Below are 22507 nucleotides of genomic sequence, written 5' to 3' on the forward strand. Positions count from 1 at the left end.
CAAGGTTAAAATTCTGTCAATGCAGGGAAATTAAGCTGTTACAACAGCATGGCTTTTCAATAAAGGGGTAAACAATAAGACAACATTGAATATTAGAGTGAAATAAAAAAATTTAAAAAGCATATGGTGTTGAAAAAAATCAACAGAAAACACAAAAGTGACAGTATTTTGTATACAGAAATGTGCAAATGAACAGAAAATGTGCAAATGAGAATGCGTTTGATGCGCAAATGACAGAAGAAGGTGATGATACATTTACAGTGCTGAGAAAATTTAAATTGGCATAAATCAGGTTTTACAGAATTCAGCACCAACACCATATTTTGTGAACAGCTCATTGAATTTCTGATTATTGTACTAAAATAATAAAAAAAAACTGCGAAATTAATGCTTTTTCAAATTAAAAATACAATTTAAGAAGAATATGTATATATATTTTTTCTTCTATGTAGTACTGCAGTACAGTCTTTGGTTAAACACTATATACTGCATAGTAAAAAAAAGAGAAATAAATACATTTATTATAAATATAATATAAATATGCATTTATTTTTACATTCTGTGGTAAACACTGGTGGCAGTAAAACGTTAGCTCCTTCGCTAAATGTCCCCTGCGGGCCTCCGTAGAGCCGCTGCTGTTTTGTTGATGTTCTCCATCACCTGACTGACCAGAAGTTCAGCCTCCGAGTTCAGCTTTAGATCACAAACAAACCGTCAGTATGACTTCAACCCGTCGAGGCTGCAGCTTGGCTCCAGTCACCTGCAGGCAGTTTTCTTATTTTTAGTCCCGCGTCCCTCCAGAGACGGGCCGAGGGCAGCTAAAGCTACGTTTGTTAGCCAGCTAGCTCCAGTTAGCATCCAGAGCTACGGCTACAAGCTAATAGGTTAGCTGTGTTCGCCGACGTGAAGCCATGGAGGGGATTCTGTACAAATGGACGAACTACATGACAGGTGGGTTTTCTGTAAGTCCGTTTAACAGCAGCTGGAGACTGTTTTTAAAACCGAACAGGGATTTAGTGTTGAGTTGTGACTGCTAGTAATAAATATGTGACAAACTAAACAAGTTAAACTCTGAAATCATCCGTTACTAGTTAAGCTAACAAGCTAAAATTACAAAGATGCGACAGACGTGATATTTTACTGTCTTTGCTGTGTTAAACTGTCAAGAAATGTCTGAATATAAAATTAATGGAATCAGAAATTGTACTCATAATCAAATCTGACAGACAGCATCCGCATCTCAATAATATCAGTTTCAAGCAGGTGCAAAATCATTTATTTCCTGTTGATTCTAGTATATTTCGAATTAGTTCTGAGCTTTTACTCAATTTCACATTAAAAGAATGCAACTAGCAAACCACAAAGGTTGTAATTTAGAACATAGGAGGGTAATAATTAAGAAAAACAGTGCTGCAACATAATTTTATTTCATTTGATTCAATTAGATAGTAGATTGAAACCTTCAGGGGTTGTTTACCTCACTAATCTGGTTTTGTCTGGTGCTGTGCTGATTATTACTAATAAAGGAGACAGACAACAGATATGTGGAACTGACATACATTTGCATAAAAATAAACACAAACTCCAGCGCAAAATGTTGTTGATGTGCTAAGTTTATTAAAGTCTTGGTGTCTACAGACAAGAGGAGCTGCATCAGAGTCAAAATAGAGCATTTATAAAGTTATTTTATGAGAATTTGGTTTAACAAAACCAGTGAAATAAATATATTATTAATCTAAAAAAAAAGCAGAATATCAGATCCCAAAATTGTAAGCTAAACTGTCAATTTCTTTAATCTATGTTTGCCATTTAATCAATGATTATTAGGTTGTTTATTCACACATGCTGTAGTTCAACTGACTTTTTTATTTAAAGTTCGTCTCCAGTCACTGATTTAATCCCTGTAACTGATCCTAGTTACATATTTAGGAATTTGTTTCCTTGGTAAATAATCCCCTCCTGCCTTAAAATGCCTTTGAAGCTGTTACTTCCTCTTGAACTATGCAGTTGGAACACACCAGCTTACTACAACTCTGCTTATTCACTGTAAAACTTCTTTATACTGTTAAACATTGGTGGTTTGTAATACTGAAGTAATTTAGCAGCACATGTATGAAATGGAAGCTGATTTTGAAGTTGACAGGTTTGGTTCTTTAGGTTTGTTACCTGTGAAACCCTGCAAGTCTTGATCTGTGTTTTTATGACTGTAGTCACTTCAGTGCACTTTATTTTTCTCATGTTTTGTCTTCCACTTAATAAAAGACACCATATGCATGTGCTAGTAAGGATTAACAAATGTGGTTTTCACCAGAGATAGTCTTCAATAGCCGCCTCATACGTGTTGCAGTGACCCAAACTTTAACTGTTATCTGTGCTTTTCTAGAATCATGTCATCCTCCGAGTGTCTCATGTGTTAACGCTCAATTACATGTTCTAAATTTAATCTTTAAAAAGTTAAATCACAAATCAGCTTGTGATGTCTGTCATAAAAATTGCAATTTCCCATGTTGTTCCGCCTGTGTTTCATGTTGGAACAGTAAAATTCTCATGCCTAAATCACAGTTAAGTCCGATTAAATAAGTATTAATGGCAAACTGTACATTAGATAGATAAAGTACTTTATTGATCATCACAGTATTGCAGCAGCAACTTACACATCATAAAACACACAACTTACATGAGGCATAAAAACTCAAAAGAAAATTAAATTAAAACAAAGGATTTAGAATAAGATCTGAGTGCAAGATAATGGTGAATGTGAAAAGAGAAAGTATCACAAGTTAAAGTTCTCCTTCGTTTTGTTTTCATATACAACATTATTACTGTTTATACTGACGCATCAGTGCATAAACAGTGTTTACTGTTGTAGCTGGTACTTAATGATGTTTTATATAAACCAAACACTAACATGAGATCTAAAATTCTTTTTGACCTTTGCTGCTTTTGTAGGTTTGTCTAACTAACACTAATTCTTAGTTTAAAATTAAATTCTGAGTCTGTTAAATGCTGTGTGGTTGATATGATGACAGTAGTTTTCTCTGAAGTGTCATGAAGGACAACTAGAAAACAGCAAAAACCAGAAAGTAAAATACCTCAGTATTCTGCTGTTTTCTTCTGTTATTTTCTACTACTGGCTCATGTTTTCACAGAAGAACTGACAGCAACACATAACTATGAAGCTGTATTATCTGCTAGTAGGAATGAAAAGCAGCCACAGTAACAGGGATTAGAGCAGGCATTTGACTTGAACGACGGCAGCAGAGTGTCTATAAATAAGAGGAGAAAATAAACTGCAGGACTCCACTTAAGGATGTGATTGTCATGTGAACCGTTCCTCCGTTTTTTGTTGCCCTAAAACAAACACAACAGTAATTGCATTTCTCTACTTTATTATATGATCTGTTGCCAAAAGAGCTCAGTGGTTGACGCACCCAAATGTTGACCTAAGAAGTCCGTCTGTGAGCCACTTTCAGCTAAAATCAGACACATTCTCACTCATTTTTCAAGATGAAATCTGAACCATCTGCTTCTTCAAGTCTTTCGAATCTGAGTTTGTGCTAATTTTATTTGTCTTGTTTGATAATTAACTGCAAATCTTTGGATTTGGGACAACGGGTTTGAAACTCTAATAAGCGTCTGATGTTTTGTGAACCGACTGAGTTAATTAATCAAGAAAATGAGCTGCAGATTTTTGACGGTTTGTTGCAGCTGAGTTACCGATAGCTTTACGGTTGCATCGAGAAGTGCACAATTTGTGATTTTTTACACAATCTGGTCAATGCAAACAGCTAACTTTTAAATGAGCCATGTAAAATAAAGTTATTTTGATATAATTTTGCAATATTAAGCTTAAATTTCTTTGATTTAGAAGTTGAGATTTGTTTAAGTTTCTCCTGGTTGATGTGGTTAGTTTAAGGACTGTAGGAAAGTTGAAAATCCAATGATTCTTTCAGTTTTTTACAGGTTTCTGTGTCGATAATGTAGGTTCAGACAATAAAAAATTCCTTTTTGCAGCAGGAAATTAAAGTTTTGGGTGTCAGAGGATAAAATTCACCTTCTGCGTTTGATGAAATAATAAAATTTGGATTTAGATCTGAGAAGGGGCGGACATTAGTTGCAATCAGATGATTGCATATGTCAAAATAATGTTTATAGAAATGATAATTTTCAGCTTGTAAAAACAACATCCAAGCTGTCAAACACTGAACTTCTAGCTTTCAAAGCTTTTAATTTTTCAAAAGGGATGAGATTTATCCCGTAACACTTTGGATAGACAGACAGAAACTTCATTATTGTTGTTATATTGTTCTACCATGACTGACTGCATTGAGCTAATAACTGAGTATGAGATGTGAAACCGTCGCTCAGAGGATGAAAACTTTACGTACTGTTTTGGTGTTTTGATCCAGCAGAACTGCAGAATTTGTCTCTTCCTTTTTGCTTCATCCAGTCTGTAAATCGACTTTGTATACATGATAGCACCGTTGTACTTTCAGATAATAAGTATATTTTATTTATTATTACCCTGACAAAATGATGTGGCTTTGTTTGACATCTTGATGAATAATTCTGTACTCTTTAATGGATCATTTTCAATGATTTTGCCTTCGAGAAATTCCAACTTGTGCTTTTCAGTTTAATTAAAACTAGTTTATTTGTCCCTCATGGTGCTACTTGCAAATAAATGTAAAACACAAATGTAAAAAACACAAATAAAACTCAGTCACACGCTGACAAAACAGTGAAAATACCAAATATGTTGGTGCAAAAGTTATCAAATCAAAGGAAGTTATTTAAATTCCACCTGAGTTGACCGCAGTGCTTCACATGTTATCAAGTAGGAAAAAAATATGATCGACAATATGAAATATACCTGTATAAATATGAAATATTAGCACCGTTAAAGCAGCAAAAAAATATGTAGAACTTGAGAATTTTCTTGAAAATATCAATGGAGGAGGAACATTTGTTTGAAAAAAAATACATAAAAAATAGTTAGAAAATGGGAAGAAAAATGAAATAAGACTGTTGCTGCTCCAAGGAAATTTGAGTTTGTTGGATTTCTGTGTAAAATTTGAAGGATGACATTGATATATTGTGAATTAACACTAAAGTTAATTAAATTGAACTGAGTGTGACATAAAATCAATCTTTAATCCAAAACTGACAAACAAAACTATAAAAGACTGCATTTATTGATTTGTCCTCCAAGCTAGCGGTTCCTTTTACATTGTGAGTTATTGGTTTGTGGGTTTCGTTTAGTTTCCTGCAGCTCTGTCAGTGTCTGAGCTTGTGTTTTGTGTGTCCAGGCTGGCAGCCTCGCTGGTTCGTCTTGGAGAACGGAGTCATTTCTTACTACGACAGCGAGGATGATGTCGGCAAAGGAAGCAAAGGATCCATCAAGATGTCCGTGTGCGACATTAAAGGTTAGACTTCAGTTTTACCTCCTTCATTCTCCCTCCTGCTGCCGTTAAAAACACATCCATCGCACGCCGCTCGTGTTTTATGTTGCAGTTCATCCGACAGATCCGACCCGTCTGGAGCTGATAATTCCCGGTGAGCAGCATTTCTACCTGCGAGCCGTGAACGCTGCAGAGAGGCAGAGGTGGCTGGTGGCCTTAGGGTCGTCTAAAGCCGGAACTCTGGACAGCCACAAACACAAAGGTGAGTCCAGGTCAGAGCAGGTGGATAAAAAAATCACACTTTGGTAGCTCGGGTTAGAAGTTACGGATCGGTTCTGTTCATCACCCCAGAGAGCTCTCAAAGCACAAGACCTTTATTTATCACAGACACAACTACACAGTATAATGGGCAGAGACAATAATAATGTGAAGAATAAAGATTAGGAACACAATATATAGACAATAAATCTTTTTTTTTTCAATGAAGATCACATTAAATGGATGATAAATCCAGTGTAGACATTGTTAATGTGGTAAATGACTATTCTATCTGGAAACGGCTGATTTTTAATGGAATATCTCCATAGGGGTACAGAGGAACATTTCCAGCAACCATCACTCCTGTGTTCTAATGCTACATTGTGTTAGCTAATGGTGTTGAAAGGCTCATTGATGATTAGAAAACCCTTGTGCAGTTATGTTAGCACATGGATAAAAGTGTGAGTTTTCATGGAAAACATGGAATTGTCTGGATGACCCCAAACTTTTCAACGGTAGTGTATGTCAACTTTAACTAATATAAAACAAATTTATTTTATGTACCGGGCTTTGCAAAAGTTCTGTTACACTCGGTTTCATGATCTTTAGAGACGTTTACATGTCGGAGTGAAAAATTCCATTAAACAAACTGAAAGTTCTACCTTATAGGCAGGTGTCCTTAATACAAATTTTTTTCTCCGGTGAAGTTGTATCAAGATGGAAGTCAAAAGAGTTGAGATATCTGCTCTCCTTTGTGCTGAACATCAGCCGGATGACCGTCCACAGAGTTGCGGAGAGGCTAAAGAATGGTGAAGATCTTTCAGGTCTTCACCATTCTTCAAAGATCACTGAAAGATCTTCACCATTCTTGAGCCTCTCTACGACTCTGTGGACGGTCATCCGGCTGATGTTCAGCTGCTTGGCTCTGTCAGACTTGTTGTGGCCAGCATGAAGGAGAGCAGATATCTCAACTCTTTTGACTTCCATCTTGATACAGCTTCACCGGAGAAAAAAATTGTATTAAGGACACCTGCCTATAAGGGAGAACTTTCAGTTTAATGGAATTTTTCACTCCGACATGTAAACGTCTCTAAAGATCATGAAACCGTGTAACAGAACTTTTGCAAAGCCCGGTACTCTACCGTTCAGAAGTTTGGGATCACTTAGAAATCTCTCAGAAAGAAAGACATGTACATACAAGGTGGAAAATGAACAGGATAGTAAACAGCTCTCTCTGCTTTGTAGCATCTGGTTGCACACTTTTTTGTTTACTCTTGCTCACTGTTAGCTCTACACATAAAACACTTTTGTACATTCTTTACGTAGGACATTTTTCATTTTATATTTTTCTTGCTGTTTCTTTTAATTTACTGCACATTTTCGCTGGTTTATCTGTATTTACGGTGGTAAGAACTGGACTCTCTAAACTAAATTTATGTTAAAGTATTTCTATTCTGTTCTGTTATTTTAGTACAGGGACAGCGTGAATTATTAAACATCACTTTATTACTTTCTTTAACCCTCCTGTTATGTTGCAGGTCAAACTGACCCATTTCAAATCTAAAAAATATATTAATAAAAGTAATTTTTTTGGTATGAAACGTCTTCTGTTTGGCTTCGTCAGTGTGGAAAATGATTCATTTCACGTATTTGCAAACCCAACCTGAACAGAAGAGGTGCGCTGATTTATCAAGTCCATAAAAAAATTCTAAATGTCAGATGAATTTTACAAGAAAATCAATGACATGTAAAACTGTTGTATTTTAAATGTACGTCTTTTCAATGTGCATTAAAAAACAAGTTTTTACGTGCATTTTTTAATGAAAAACAAGTGAATTATCCTCATTGAACCATCATCTGTGAGAGATAAAGAACATCAGTGCACTGAATATTTATTGAAATGGTTCATAATGGAGTTAATAATGAGATATAAACAATGTTTGTTGGGATTTTTGGATAATTAAACATCAAACTGACCCACCAGCATCGTTAGTGTTCCTGAGAAATGAACCAAACAGGAGAGTTAAAAAATGTCCTGCTGCAAAATGCCACAACCTGCTAATTAAGAAGCTAAATTTACAACAGTAAATAAACCAGAAAAAAATTCTCTGAAATAATTTAAAAAGAATAAAATACATATCCATGAAAATGCTGCATTTCAATAATTACCTGTGCTCAAACTGTGCTTGCATTGGAAAACAGATCTGCTGCTTGTTTGTTAAAAAGTTAAGTCAGTTTTTAATTTAGTGCATTTAAAGTAACAGCTGCTTCTCCAAAGTGTCCTCCAGTAGATAAATATTATAAGTAACATCTCAAAATTAACCTAAAAAGTATCAATATTGGAGTTAAAACCATTTAAATGTTATTTATGTTGACATTTTACCTGATTTTAGTGCAACAGTTTCATAAAAAACTCCATATTAAGGCTGAGATGTTATTAATTGTGGAGAATAGTCTAATATAATAATCTAGTTATTAAAAAACTTAACCTAACTGATATAAATAATAAGGCTAAGACCCTCCAGCTTTATCATTCATAGAGATTTTCCTGATTAATTTAGAGCTTTACCCCAAAAAACTCACATTAAAACCCACAGATTCCTCATGAACAAGCTTTGTTTTCATTTTTTAGTCCATGTTATGTGGGCTGTTTTATTATTTTATTAAAGAGTTTTTATGAGCTGCTGGTTGAAATGCAAACGAGACGGCGCTTCGATTCGACCTTTGTGACTTTTAGCGTTTGTTTAATTTACCGTGGTGTTGACGATACAACAGCTGGTCAGCAGACAAACAGCGTGTTGGATCTCACATTTCATCTGCTTTAGGAAAACAAAATGAAACCACTGAGCACCTTTTGAGTCAAAGGATAGTTTAAATCACCCAGCTTTAGCACTTTTTAATGTTAGAAACTACATTTTCTTTTGCATTTGACTCATTATATGAAAATCCAGAGCAAAGAAATGACACAAAATTCAACTTTTGAGGACAAAATAAAATAATAAACTCCTTTTTATGATGATATTTAAAGAAAATTTTGTTTATTCTGTTATATTTGTGTCAGAATAAGACATTTATACAACCAAAGATATTCTGAGTGTAAAAAAATGACTCTAAACTATTTGAAATAAGAGTTTGAGTCACTTTGAATCCTCCAGATGGTGACATGAATGTTGAGATGTTTTAGTCTGAAGTCAAAGTTTGTGCTGCTGTTACGTTATTTTATTAAGAGAATCATGAAAATGATCTTCTAGTGTACAGTTTAAAGGTCCTTCAGATGTAACAGAGCGAATGTTCCTGCAGGTCCAGACTGTCTGAAGACCAAGATGTCAGAACTCCGTCTTTACTGCGACCTCCTCGTCCAGCAGGTCCAGGCCATCCAATCACAGCACAGCGCCGACACAGAGGCCACGCCCACCTCAGAGGTAACTCTCCTGTTTATCCCTAAACTCCCCTGGTTGCTAAGGATCAGCTTGTTTTCTTTATTAGTGCAGCCAGACTCACAACTGAGGATTACTGTGAAATACACGTTCCATTCCCTTTATTTTAGGGTCATACATCCTTGGACCAGAATGAAATTCCACAGAAAAGTGACTAGTTTTAAGTCCGGCTAGGTAAATTAATCTAACAAATTAATGTGCGATAGACTTTCCAGAACTTTGTCATCATGCAGTTTCATGTGAAAATCATGTCGCGTGTTCATATTCTGTCGTTTTGTAGTGAATATGGGAATAAAATCACCTGTTGAAGAATGTTTTTGCCTGCTTTTTGCTTCATTTCAGGTTGTACACGCCTCTAGACACCGTTAACTAGCTTTCATTTTTGGCTTTTTAAATGCTGAGCTGCAGTTTATTCTGGACATAAGCTTCATTTTTTGATAGAATCTGACTCTGTGCCTGTTTCTGTAAACTTCAGTGAAGTAGTTTTTATTGACAAGTTGTTCAACATAGTGGATGGAAAGTTGGTTGTTGTACAAAAAAGTCAGTCAGTACTAACGCCTGATCCCCCCAGAATCAGCTGCTTCTTTATCTACGGTGATTCTAGTATATTTAGTGAGCTTTACCTTCATACTATGAATATTTTCAGACTTTTAGGCCCTTGAAGTGCATAAAGTAGTCAGAATTTGACATTTTTATTGAACCTTTTCCATCATTTCTGAGCCTCAGAGCTTCATCAGTACAGCAGACAGAACCATGACATTTAGGAGGAAAAACACATTTCAGTTCTGATAAAAATAAATGCAATTGTGGACAATATTCAAGTAATTCTGGACAATCTTTGAGTAATTTAAAACAGGTTTTTGTCTCATTTTGGTCAAATTTTGAGTTATTTTACACAAATTTCAAAAATTCTAAACAAATTTGTATAATTTAAGATAACTTTCTGAGCCATTTTGGACAATTACTGTGTAAATAATTGAATTTTTACAGCTTTTCTAACACTTACTTAAAGCTACAGATGATAAATGATGTCCTCTCCTCAGGCGTCGCTGCTCAGTGCGACGTGTACGACCTTCATCAGGACTCTGGAGGAGTGCATGACGCTGGCCAACCAGAGTTTAACCCCCGACCTCCGACCTCCTGAACGGGTAAACTCACCTCCTCCTGCTGATTCAGATACAGCAAATTCAACAGGTTTATCTCTGAAATACTGTGAAGTCTTGACCTTAACGCGCACATTAGTGAGGAAAATTAACAAATAATTGAGCAGCCAGCACATTTAATGACTTTGAGTTGAAATGTTTGATCAGATATTCCATGAATAGTTTTGTGCAGCTGTGACGTTAATATTTTATCTGTTTGGGTCTGTTGTTTTAAATGTGCTGTATGAATAGGAGTGATTCCTCTTCTGTCCAAGTTAAAAACACACTGAAGGCCTTCAGATCTGATCACATTTATCCCAAGAAAGAGACATAAATAATCTTGTTGTGACCCAAACATGCTCCACAGTCACGTTTTCTGACAGTTTTTAGTCTTTTCTGAGCACAGCATCATTCAGGACATTTGTTTGTTCACATTTCCAGTAAATAGTCACCTCCCTATCTGTGACTCTGCTGCAAATACTAATTGTTTTCATTCTCAATTAGTTGTTGGTCTTTAAAACGTCAGAAAACATTTTCCCAAAGTCCAAAATGTTCAATTTGTTGTTGTAAACTAGGAAAGAAATCTAAAATATTCACATTTAAGAAGCTAAAATCAGAGAGTTTAGACTTTATTCCGTAAATATTTGCTCTCATTGATTAATTGCACATCAAAAAAGTTGTTTAATAGTTAATAAGTGATTAATTTTATCGCTGGGCCTTCTAATTTAGCAACCATCTTATTACTATAAATGAAATTCATGTTTCATAAGCCAAAGATATTCAGTTTACTGTCACAGAGGAGGAAATAAAGCAGAAAATATTCATATTTAAGAAGCTAAAATCACAGAATTTAGACTTTTTCTATAAATAATACTCTAAAACGGGTGTCAAACATGCGGCCTGTGGACCAAAAACGGTCCTCCAGACATGAACTGCAGATTGTAAATTAGTAAAACTATAAATTTAAAATGATTTCTAGACCATGACAAGTTGTTTGTATCATAAAGTAAAATACCAGACTGTTCATTGTTCTTTTGTCTTTTTGTCTCATTTTTGTAGTATGTTGTCTTGTTTTTGTTGTTTTTTTGTCTTACTTTTGTCATTTGTCTCTCATTTTTGTTGTTTTTTTTCTCATTTTTGTAATGCTTTTGTCTTTTTTTGTTCTTTTGGCATTTTTTTTGTCTGACTTGTCGTTTGTCTCATGTTTTTGTTTTGTTTTTCTTTTTTGTCAATTTTTTTGTCTCACTTTTGTAATATTTTGTTGGTTTTTGTCTTTTTTTTGTCTGACTTATGTCATTTGTCTCATGTTTTTGTCGCTTTGTTTGTCATTTTCATCATTTTGTCTCTTTTTTAATATATATTTTTTTAATGTGTAGTTGTGGTTATTTATAGGTTGTTTTGCTGTGGTTTTTCTCTGGTCACTGGAGATCAACCTGAGCTGAACGTGGAACCTGAACTACAATGAGTTTGACAGCCCTGTTCTAATTGATTAATTGCGCATCAGAAATGTCGATTAATAGCTGAGAGGTGCTTAATTGTAGAGCTTGGCTTTATAATTTAACACAGTTCCCATCTAATTACAGAGAAATATCACGTTGTCTGAGCACAGCATTGGAGAAATTAACATAACTGCAAGAAGAAACCATAAACTGAGAATGTTGTTGTAATTTTAAGCTCAATTTTATTAGTTTATCATCTAAAAGAAGCAAAAAACACTCGGGAACTTTTTCTCTGCAAACCTCAGCTCCATGTTTTATATTTTAAAATAGAAAAACTGAATAATTGTGGTTAAAATGACAACATTCGTCCCCTTTCTTTACATTGTTTCTCACCAAACTGCTTTAATTTGCTCCGTGTTTGTTTTATTCTTATTGCATTAGTTTTTTCTCCGTGCACGTTATTTAATGCTCCGCTTTCCTTTTATCGCCTTCAGGCTGAAATAAGAGTCTCTGCGAGAAAACGATCCATATAACGGCAAAAAAGAAATCTCCCGAGCCAGGAGTGCTCTGCAGAATGAAACCGGAGGGAATTTATTTCATTTCATTTCATTTATTTATTTATCAGGACAGTGTACAACGACATTAAGCTCAGGAGCAAAGATGTTTGTACCAGACTGTAGCTTTCCAAGCTAATTTCCACCTGTAGTCCTTAGGGAAAGGGACAGGGGCCAAGGTGCAAATACACATAAAATACATTTGACTGTTTTCAAATAGTCCCGTTCATAGAGTTACAGAATTAAAACTCATCATTCTTCAAGACCATCCGTGACATCTCAGCCATTCATCATCCCAAGCAAATGCCTTTATAATCTCATTAGAAGCGTTATTAGAAGCTTAAATGTGAAGAAGCGACTTCACAACTTTTGTTTCCTCTAATTAGCCGTGTGTGTGTAAAATATGCGGTAATTTAGAGGAAACAAAAGTTCAGTTTTTTACTGTTTCATTAAAGCAACACATTCAGGAAGCTGCAGAACAGAAAAAGCCACAGTTTTAGTGAAAGAAAATGTGTTTTTTATTCTTCTCTTGCAGATAAAAAGGTCGATCAGTCACCCTGGAACCTACAGCTTCGACAGGTGAGTCCAAACCTTCCACTTCACTTTAAAACCAACTGGTAAAATGTATAAAATTAACATTTAGACACATTTCTCCTAGTAATATAGTTCATTTAAATGTTCAAAAGCAACCTGCTGTCCAATTAAAACCAGAAAAAGCTTCAATATTCATGCAGTTTGATCCAATAAATGCCCGTTTACTGAATTACTACCAACTGTGACCTGTAGGGGGCAGATTTGCAGCAACTTTTAATACTTCAGGCCTCTTAAAACAACATTAAAACGGATTTTATTTAAAGTTTTCAATCTACAGTCATCATTTTGTGCAGAAATACATTCAGAAATTTACCTGAATTCACATTCAGGCCTTCAGGAGTTAAAATGAGCATCTTTTTTCAGCTTATCCTGCAAATGAAAACGTTTTCTGTGACTTTCAGACGCACAAAAATACAAAATATTAACCTGAACCGTGAAATTCTTGTTAGAAAATTCAGCAGCTTTTAAGAAAACAGCTGGTGTGCAGAGAGAGATTATCTGCAGGTTAAAAAAATAGATTAATATATCTGTATGTAAATATAGTGACAGTATTTACACAGTACAGTAGCAGCCAGGTGTGTTTTTATTATTAGAGTTTGAAATGAAGGAATGAGGAGTAACAACATGTTTAAGTCTGCAAGAGACGAAATGCATTTACATGGATGTTAATGTCAAGAAAAAGACAAAGCAAAAGATCCTTTGTGTTATTTTACTATTAAGATAAATAAAGTTTGCATAAGTTTAATTTCTTTCCTCTCTCAGGTCGGGCGTCCTGAAGGAGTACGTTGGTGGAGGCCAGAAGTCGACTCAACGCAGAAACCGAACGTGGTCAGACAGCTCAGTGTACGACACCGAACGTAAGGAAAACTGACTTTATTTACAGAAGAAACACTTCTCCAGGGAAATTAAGACATTTGTAAGGAGACTATTGATACATCTGAAATAAAAATACAGTTGTGAGGAGTTGTAAAGACCTGTAGAGCCGATATGTTGGGTTGAAAAGAAGCAGAATTATCCTTAAACATGGACAATTTAATGTAGCTGAGTGAAGAAAAATAGGTGTTTCATAAGAAGCCAAATTTATACCATTTATTAGCCAAAAACTGAATTTAAGCTTTTTTCTTCCGTTTTGTTAGAAAATAAACTAAATTGAAGCCTCAAATTGAGATTTTTCACTTAAATCCCTTTTTTTCCTACATCTGATTGAAAAATCTACAAAAAAATAAATTTCCAACAGATTCTGACAAAAATTCAGGCCCTTTCTGGCTGAACTGCTGAAAGGAGACAATTGCAAAATTATATTCTGTGTTGTTTGTCAGTATTGTAATCTGTGCAACACAAATGTCTTTTTACATATAAAATAAAACTCTATAGTTTATTGAATATTAAAGCAATTAGGACAATATTCACAGCATTTCTTGGTTATTTTTTAAACTGATGTCACTACATTTTGTCACCGTGGCATTAGTACAGGTTGAAAAATGTCAGAAATTCCTCAAAACAAGTAAAATAAAAAGTCTTGTGTGTCTGGCTCTGTCACAACCCGGCTCTGTGAATGTGACAAAGGAAGGGAGACTGGTCAGGTTTTCAAATACAAACAAAATATTTTAATATGTCTTAAGTAATTAAAGACAAAATGAATGAGGTGTGACAAATGTTTACATGAGTAATGAGTGAAGGTGTGTGTGTTGGTGTTGGGTGCAAAAGGAATCACAAACCAAAACCAAGCCAAGCTGTGGAGAGAGAGAGAGAGAGAGACAGAGACAGAGACCAGGTGAGCTTTTGTGGCCACCTAAAGCTCTACCAGGTGCCACATATTAGTCTAACCACCCTCCCTGTCTGCCAGCTGCTGCAGGGAGGGGACGTAACAAGCTCTAAGATATTTAGTTTACTGCCACAAAAAATGTTGAAAATTTCTACATTTTTCTCTTTTCAAATATACTCTAAACTGATTGATATCAATAAACAACAAAGCTGTTAAACTTTAAATTTCCTTTATTTTGGTCTGTCTCATAATGCAGGAAATCAGTTACGGATTGAATATTCTCTGATTGTCTGTAATAATGCCAGTAGATAACACTGGTCAACAACACATTCATTGTTTAAGTTTTTTGAGCTGATTTAGGATCATTTTGGTGTGCTGAATCCAAAAATCACATTGGTTTTGTTCAGTCAGGTCAGCTTTCTGAACTATGCTACATATGATGCTGCATAGGATGCAGTCATGATGGCTGATTACTGCTGGACTCTGAAGACAGACATCCTGCTGCTGAGCATTCCAGGGGTTTGAAGAAACCAAAGTTCATGCCCCGAATGTTGCACAGTGACGACTTAATGTTCAATTTACATGTCCTTACCTTTATCAGTGTCTATTATTCAATTTACAGAAATTAAAGTTTGTAACACTTAATAAATACATCCTGTTAGAAAATGATTTTTTTCCTCTTAAAACCTATTTTGGGTGAGAATTATATAAAAAAATCAACTGATACAGTCACAAAATTGTAATCAATTTTGTGAGAAGATCAAATTTTTCAAAATCAAATTAGCAAAAAAAGCCTGGCCTGATTGAGAAAAATAGATATCATTTTTGGATTTAGTAGTGCAAAATGGTCCTAATTCAGTTGAAAAAACCTAGACAACTTGCAAAAAAATTTTTGTAACCGGTGTTCTATCGGCTGCAGTTTAAATGGACCAAACTTAACGTATTTATACAAGTTCTGCATCACTAATGAAGTACATGTAGGTTTCCATGGCAACACGATGCATACAGTTTGTGCTACTGTAACTGTACAGCTTCATTCAGTGGTTTTAGTAACATACAGCACAACATGTCTGCAGATAAAACATTTTCTCTCAGCTGAGAATCTGTATCGCTCATAAATAAATTTCAGGAAACACTTTGGTTAAAGAGAGACGCTGATTTAAATCCTAAACTCTGAACAAAACCTGGACCAGTTTAGCGCCTTAGTATCAGTTCCCATGGAGAACTAGCTCTGCAGCATTAGTTACCATGGAGATCTAGCTCTGCAGCATCAGTTACCTTGGAGATCTAGCTCTGCAGCATCAGTTACCGTGGAGATCTAGCTCTGCAGCATCAGTTACCATGGAGATCTAGCTCCTCAGCATCAGTTACCATGGAGATCTAGCTCCTCAGCATCAGTTACCTTGGAGATCTAGCTCTGCAGCATCAGTTACCATGGAGATCTAGCTCTGCAGCATCAGTTACCTTGGAGATCTAGCTCTGCAGCATCAGTTACCATGGAGATCTAGCTCCGCAGCATCAGTTACCATGGAGATCTAGCTCCTCAGCATCAGTTACCATGGAGATCTAGCTCCGCAGCATCAGTTACCGTGGAGATCTAGCTCCGCAGCATCAGTTACCTTGGAGATCTAGCTCTGCAGCATCAGTTACCTTGGAGATCTAGCTCTGCAGCATCAGTTACCATGGAGATCTAGCGCTGCAGCATCAGTTACCTTGGAGATCTAGCTCTGCAGCATCAGTTACCATGGAGATGTAGCCAGATAAAAAGAGAGCCACCTTCGTGATTCTGAAAACTCTGACTTTCACTGATCTTTCTTCATAGTTCAGCCCTCTGGTGACTAAACTAAAGCTGTACTTGAATTTAAACTCTGAACTCCTGAATGAATCCGACTCACCTGTTAAATCTGCCTACAGGTTTGCTGCCGAGCCTCAACGGCGACTCGTCCTCCATCCCCGAGGAGAGAGGAAGCAGCCTGAAGACAACGCCCACCGACACTGACACCGACCTGTCCATCTGAGGTCCATCTGAGGTCCACCTGAGGTCTGTCTGAACAGAAACCTGCTGAAGAAAACACCACCAGATCAGTCGACCTCCTGAGAAACGTCCTTCTCCTTTTTCTCAGCTGATTGCCAAACACTGTGGAGTCATCAATTATCGTTCCTTCTGGCTTTCTTTAGGTGTTTCAGTTCAAACTGTAGAGAGAAACAAAGAGACGTCAGGAGGTTCCTCTGCTGGACTTTAACATATTTGATGCTTTAACCTGCTGGCATCGGAGTACGATGAACCGTCGTCTTCATATTCCAGCTGCTCACTGTGGACAGAAGCAGTGGATAAAACCTGCAGCTGCTGTTGAATGATTGTACGACACTGCAGTGTGAACACAATAAACTGTGACTTCCTGTTTTCTGGAGCTGCTTTAAACGGACACAGGAATGTACAGAAGGTTCGTTATCGTCTCGCGGCCAAAAAATTATCACGCAGCCAAAAGTTTTTGAAATCCAGCAACTGTGACGTGAAAAAGCTTCTTTTTTCTGCCTTTTTCCACCTGAACCTTCTGCTCATCCAGCATTTTCTGTATTAATCTTCCAGTCGTGTTGAAAGCTAAAAGAGAAACTCCGTCCTTCTGGCTTCAAACCAGATCTGAGGGTGAGACCAGGCTGATGTATTTTCAGGATTCTGAGGCCATTTTTCCCTAAAGTTTGCACAAATTCTCCATCTTTGAACTGCAGCAAGGTTTTGGTGTTTGTTCTTCACCTGCAAAGTCCGATCAGATGAACGGCGTGTCTAATTACAGCTGCTGCCTTGTAATGTTTGCGTTCCAGGACTGCTTCCTGCCTTCTGGTGGAAATTACAGCCAAAAGACGCCTTTGTCAGCAGAAAACTGACCCGTCCAGATGAAAACAGCACTTTTAGTTTGTTGTGAGAGTTTTAAAACGCTGTTAAATCACGACTGAACAGATTCTAGAAGGAGGGAGAAGAAACAATGAAGAAACAGAAAATTACACTTGTTTCTGTCTGTTTCTTTAAAACGAATAAACTCAGCTGTGGAGTGTCATCACAAGGTGGCGCTGTAGCCAGAAAAAACTAGTGTTGCCAACCAATAAAAATCCTTAATAACGAAGAGGAAACTAACAAAACTTGATAGAGAAATTGAAAGAAGTTCTCGAAAATTTTGTATATTTAGGAAAGTTGTAATGTCACGTTTAAGTTGACTGGTTTGGCCATTTTTCTGAATGTTCAGAGACAAAAACAATTAATTAGTTCTTACGTCAGAACTTAATAAAAGATGTTTCCGTCTCCAATTAACTATTTTTCGAAAAAGTCAAAAAAGCACCTCAAGTATAGGTAAAAACTTAGGTATGGTTTTTTTTTGCGAATTTTGTGATTCCAATTTTTTACTAATGCCATAAATCAAACATAAATGCTACGATATCACAGCTAATGAAACACAACTGAGTGTTTAATTTTGCAGCTTTGCTGGTACAAGCATTTCTAATAATAGGTTAAAGTTCAAAAACTTCCTCTCGCTTAAAGTGGTGTCATCTGCATAAAGTCGAAGAAACTGCAAATCAGACTTGTTCCCATCTGTCAGTAAACTTAGCTGCATAGTGTCGTCAGAAGGTGGCGCTGTCGGCTACACAGCTAAACTAAACAAGGAGGAAGGAACGGGAATAAAACTAGTGTTGCCAACCTTTGGAAGTCATTAAAAACAAAGAGGAAACAAACCTAAACTTCATAGAAAAATTGAAGGAAGTTTTCAGGAATTTCGTACATTTAAGAAAGTTGAAACGTTGCGTTCATGTCAGCTGGTTTTGGCCACTTTCCTGAATGTTCAGAGACAAACATCTAATTAGTAACGTGAGTTATATGTTTCTTATGTCAGAACTCAATTGAAGAAGATGTTTCCATCTCCTATTAACTCTTTTTTAAAAAGTGGAAAACCACCTCAAGTGTACGTACAAAATTCTTGCAGAATTCGATACTTTTTTTCCCCCCAAATTTTGTTGTTTCCATTAATTTTCACGAATGCCATACATTAAAAACAAATGCTACGTTTTCTAAGCTAGCGATGACAGCAGCATAACTGAGTGTTAAACTTGTTGTTAAAAGCAGTTTTATTTCTAATATTCTGTGCCAAAGTCCAAAAACTTTCTCTCGCTTAAAGTGGTGTTATCTGCATAGAGTCGAATTTGCCAAATGACATATTACACGAGAGAAGCCACAAAAGACCATTTTTCTATCAAACTCTTAAACAGATTAGTAGGTTAATCTGAATTATTAATATTCCTCCAAATGAATTTTGTTCACTAAAATAAAAACACTCCACAAGACAAAACAGGATTCATTTGGGAATAAACTTGCGGTTGTTGTAATGATTTTACCGTCTAAGTTACGTAGATAATACACATCCAGATAAACATGCCCAGGAAATTTGTCTCTTTATACTCTACAAATTCACATTTCTAGCTCAGTTTTCTCTGTGCAGATGCAAATTCTGGGCAGTTCATGGAAATTTAACATCCCTCAGACCCTCATAGACTCAGAAATTTAATGGAGGAAGATTCATTTTTGTGATTTCAGTGATTTTTTTTCCCCCCTACAAATCCAAGTCATCAGATATTTAAAACAGTTTCTGCTTGACCATCTCTGAATTGATAAACTGGTTTGGGTAAAATTTTAGATTGATTTATGAAATACAAATTGCCTTCCAACCCACTTCCAACGCATTTTTTACGCATTGAAAATTGAGGCTGTTTGATCAACAACAATATTATTACTACTATTATTATTATTAAACATTAAAACCGGACATTTTCACTGTTATTATCTTTGATCCAAATATGATCAAATATTCATGTAAAAAAAGCTAAAAAAAATCTCCAACATTTTAGTTTTTTAGTTTTATAAAAGCTCAGCAAAAATATCTTTTTTTCCATTTTGTGATTTCATATTAATCATATTTGGTTAAAGGTTTGGTGTTATTGAGGCATTTAACTACAGGTGGTTCAGAAAATATCACTAGTCGACTTCTGTGTTATCAATATTTTTATTAATCAACTCAAAGGTGGGACTTTTCATGATAGCTCACAGTTTTTCCCATATTTTTACTCCCCAATAATCAGAGATTATTTGATCTACTTACAGATTCTGAATCAATGATATGATGAGAAATAACAGAGAAAATTTCAGGTTTTTATCTTTAATAGTTCCTCCGATAGTTTTGCTCAAACAGAATTAAATTTAAAGCTTCACCAGTAATTTTTACATCCAATTATCTTCCAAAGTGTTTGATATATGAAGCTAAAATTTCACAGATACCATTTAAAATATTCACAGTTTATGGCTACATTTAATTCAGTTTTCACCCTTGAATGCATCCCAGAATATTCAATTAGGGCACTTTCTCTCCTTCTTAAACATCAGCTTTGTCCAAAATACACATTTTAAGCTACAGTACGTTTGTATTTATTGCAGACAGAACCTTTCCATGAACGTAGAGTTTGTAGATGTTGTTTTTTGCACTTTAAACTTAGACATGGATTATGTTGTTGAAGGTACTTTGTCGGACAGTGGTGATGATTGTGGATTTTACAGAGCGTTGTGGAGCTGCAGCAGCCTTACATGTACCACTACGTAAACGTATAACGCCTTCTTTTATCGTGTTACTTCTGCCAAAACGTGTTCTCGCTGTCGTCCACTTTCGTTTTCACCAAATGCTGTGAAGAAAAGTTTCTCTGACGGCCTCCGATGTTCAGAAACGAGACGCTTGTCGGCTTCACGTTCTGTCGCTGAGCTGTGAGTTTATTTTCAGCTGCATGACCGTTTATATTTTCTACGCTTTAGCCTCCGTCTTCCTGCTGCCAATCGGATTCATTGATCTGCGAATTAACCATAGAATGAATTTTGTTGCAGGAGTTTTTAATGCAGCTAGAAAAGATCACAGTACATTGATTTATTCGGCTAAATTTCACATTTTTCTGCAACTTTTAGAGAAAATCTACACTTTATTTTGCATTTGTGAATGTTTTCTTTTTGACATTTTAGCTCCTTTCATTGTGATTTTGACTCCACAGCGGCTTTAGATTACTCTCTGACAAACTGACATTTTGGGAAACGACTTTGTTTTGAATTAGGTTAAATTTCTCCAGTAAATAATCTGAATATTTATGGTGCTGTTTAACCCTCTGAACCCCAAAACTGTCAGTGATTTTGAAAGGCAGGTTGTCTTTAGAAAAAAAAAAAACAACCACCAAAACAACACCATTTATCAGAGCTAAAAACTAACTCAGCTGTGACAAACTGCAGGCAGTGTTTCAATTTACAATGAGCCCACAGTGAGCAAAAAACATCCAGAAACTGCTTGAAGTTCAGAGGGTTACACATACAGAAAATAAAATGTTAATTAGTGAATTTTAAAGCTGCTGTTTGCCTGGTTTTGGTACTTTAAATTGAGCCAGGCTAGCAGTTTCCCTTTGCTTCTAGTGATTATGCTAAGCTAAGCTAATCACCGCAGAGAAAGTAAAAAAGCTGCTTTCCCAGAATGTCAAAGTGTCCTTTAAGGTTTCCTTTGCTCTGATTTGTGTTTAGAGAAGCGATGGAGGGAAAATAACTGAATTAAACTGCTGATTTCTTCATCGTAGGTGTTTTTTTTCATTCTTTGTGGCCGAACCAGCAGAGATTTTCATGCCTTAAGTGTCTGTACGAAGTGACGTGTGGTTGTATCAGATCAGATTTTCATCGTCTAAATAAAAATATATTTGAAGTGAACTTAAGGGTGTTTTTTTTAATTGTATACTAAAGTTTGCATTTATTTATATTTGCGTCCTGTTCCGTTTCTGTTTTTTAGCTTTAATATAAAATCCTTCACCTCTATGGAAACAGAACTGTAGATTTTATTTTACTCTCGGTCTTTGCAAAAGCTCTGAATTTTTCTAATTTATCTGTTGGTCTCAGCTGAATCAATCATCAGAAGATAAAAATATTTTGTCTTTTGCAGATTTCAGTTAGACCAAGCCATTTATTTTTGACGATTTTTTAGATTTTGGTTATGGCAAATGGTTCATTTTTTGGAGGGAATTTTTAAAAATGAGACACGACGCGGATGAAATATTGAAATTTTTTTTTTATTGAAAGTTTGTTTTCAGCCAAAAACTAACAAACAATGAATTTGACAGTATTTGAATTAATAAGATGTCACTCTGTCAGAAAACTCAACCAAATACAGGTTTAAAATTATATTTCATTAAAACGATTAATTCTACATGCCTTGTTTAATAATTAACCAAAATTAACCGTTTGCTCAAATCAAATTCTGTGAAAATCTCAAAATTCTTTCCTCCCTGACGCAACTGTGAAAACCTTAGTGACTGAGCTTTGACCAGCGGTCGCATAAGAAAAATTCTGGGACTTTTCGATTAAACTACAGCTTTTCTATCAACTATCAGCCACCATGATGGAACTAATCATGTCTTTTTTTTTAGTTTTCTCGGGTAAATAAACCAAATTAAAGCTGGAGATAATGATATTTTATTAAAAGCACTTCATTCTACATGCCTGTTTAAAAATCCCCCAAAATTAACCATCTCTTCGAGCCAAATTCTGTAAAAAGCTAAAAATTCTACCCTCTTTGGTGCCACTATGAAGCTTCCAGTGGTTCAGTTACGACCAACTGTCATAAAAAAATAATTCAGGGACTTTCCAACTAAACCACAGCCTATTTATAAACTAGTAGCAACACGATTGAACTAATCATGTTCTTTTCATAAATAAACCAAATTTAAGCTGGAAAATGTGATATTCCATCATAATCACTTTATTCTGTATGTCTCATTTTTAAAAATGCAAAAAAATAACCTTTTGTTGTAACCAAATTCTGTAAAAAGCTAAAAAAAAAAAATTCTGCACGTCTTGGTGT

At 35.6% G+C, this 22507-nt stretch overlaps 1 protein-coding gene across 2 annotated transcripts; it reads left to right on the forward strand.

Annotated features, from left to right (window-relative positions):
* Positions 1–591: 591 nt before the first annotated feature.
* Positions 592–21360, forward strand: plekha3 (pleckstrin homology domain containing, family A (phosphoinositide binding specific) member 3). 2 transcript variants are annotated; one of them, XM_022206256.2, is made up of 8 exons: positions 592–951; positions 5310–5426; positions 5527–5664; positions 8961–9082; positions 10141–10245; positions 12768–12811; positions 13589–13683; positions 16506–21360. In XM_022206256.2, exons 1-8 carry the CDS (start codon positions 912–914, stop codon positions 16607–16609), a joined length of 765 nt encoding a protein of 254 aa, XP_022061948.1. In that variant the 5' UTR covers positions 592–911; the 3' UTR covers positions 16610–21360. The 2 variants fall into 2 exon arrangements, with proteins under 2 accessions (XP_022061948.1, XP_022061947.1); XM_022206255.2 differs by having other exon boundaries at positions 595–951; positions 5515–5664.
* Positions 21361–22507: the final 1147 nt, after the last annotated feature.

This window comes from Acanthochromis polyacanthus, chromosome 15 (assembly GCF_021347895.1).
Source record: "Acanthochromis polyacanthus isolate Apoly-LR-REF ecotype Palm Island chromosome 15, KAUST_Apoly_ChrSc, whole genome shotgun sequence".
Classification (NCBI taxonomy): Eukaryota; Metazoa; Chordata; class Actinopteri; family Pomacentridae; genus Acanthochromis; species Acanthochromis polyacanthus.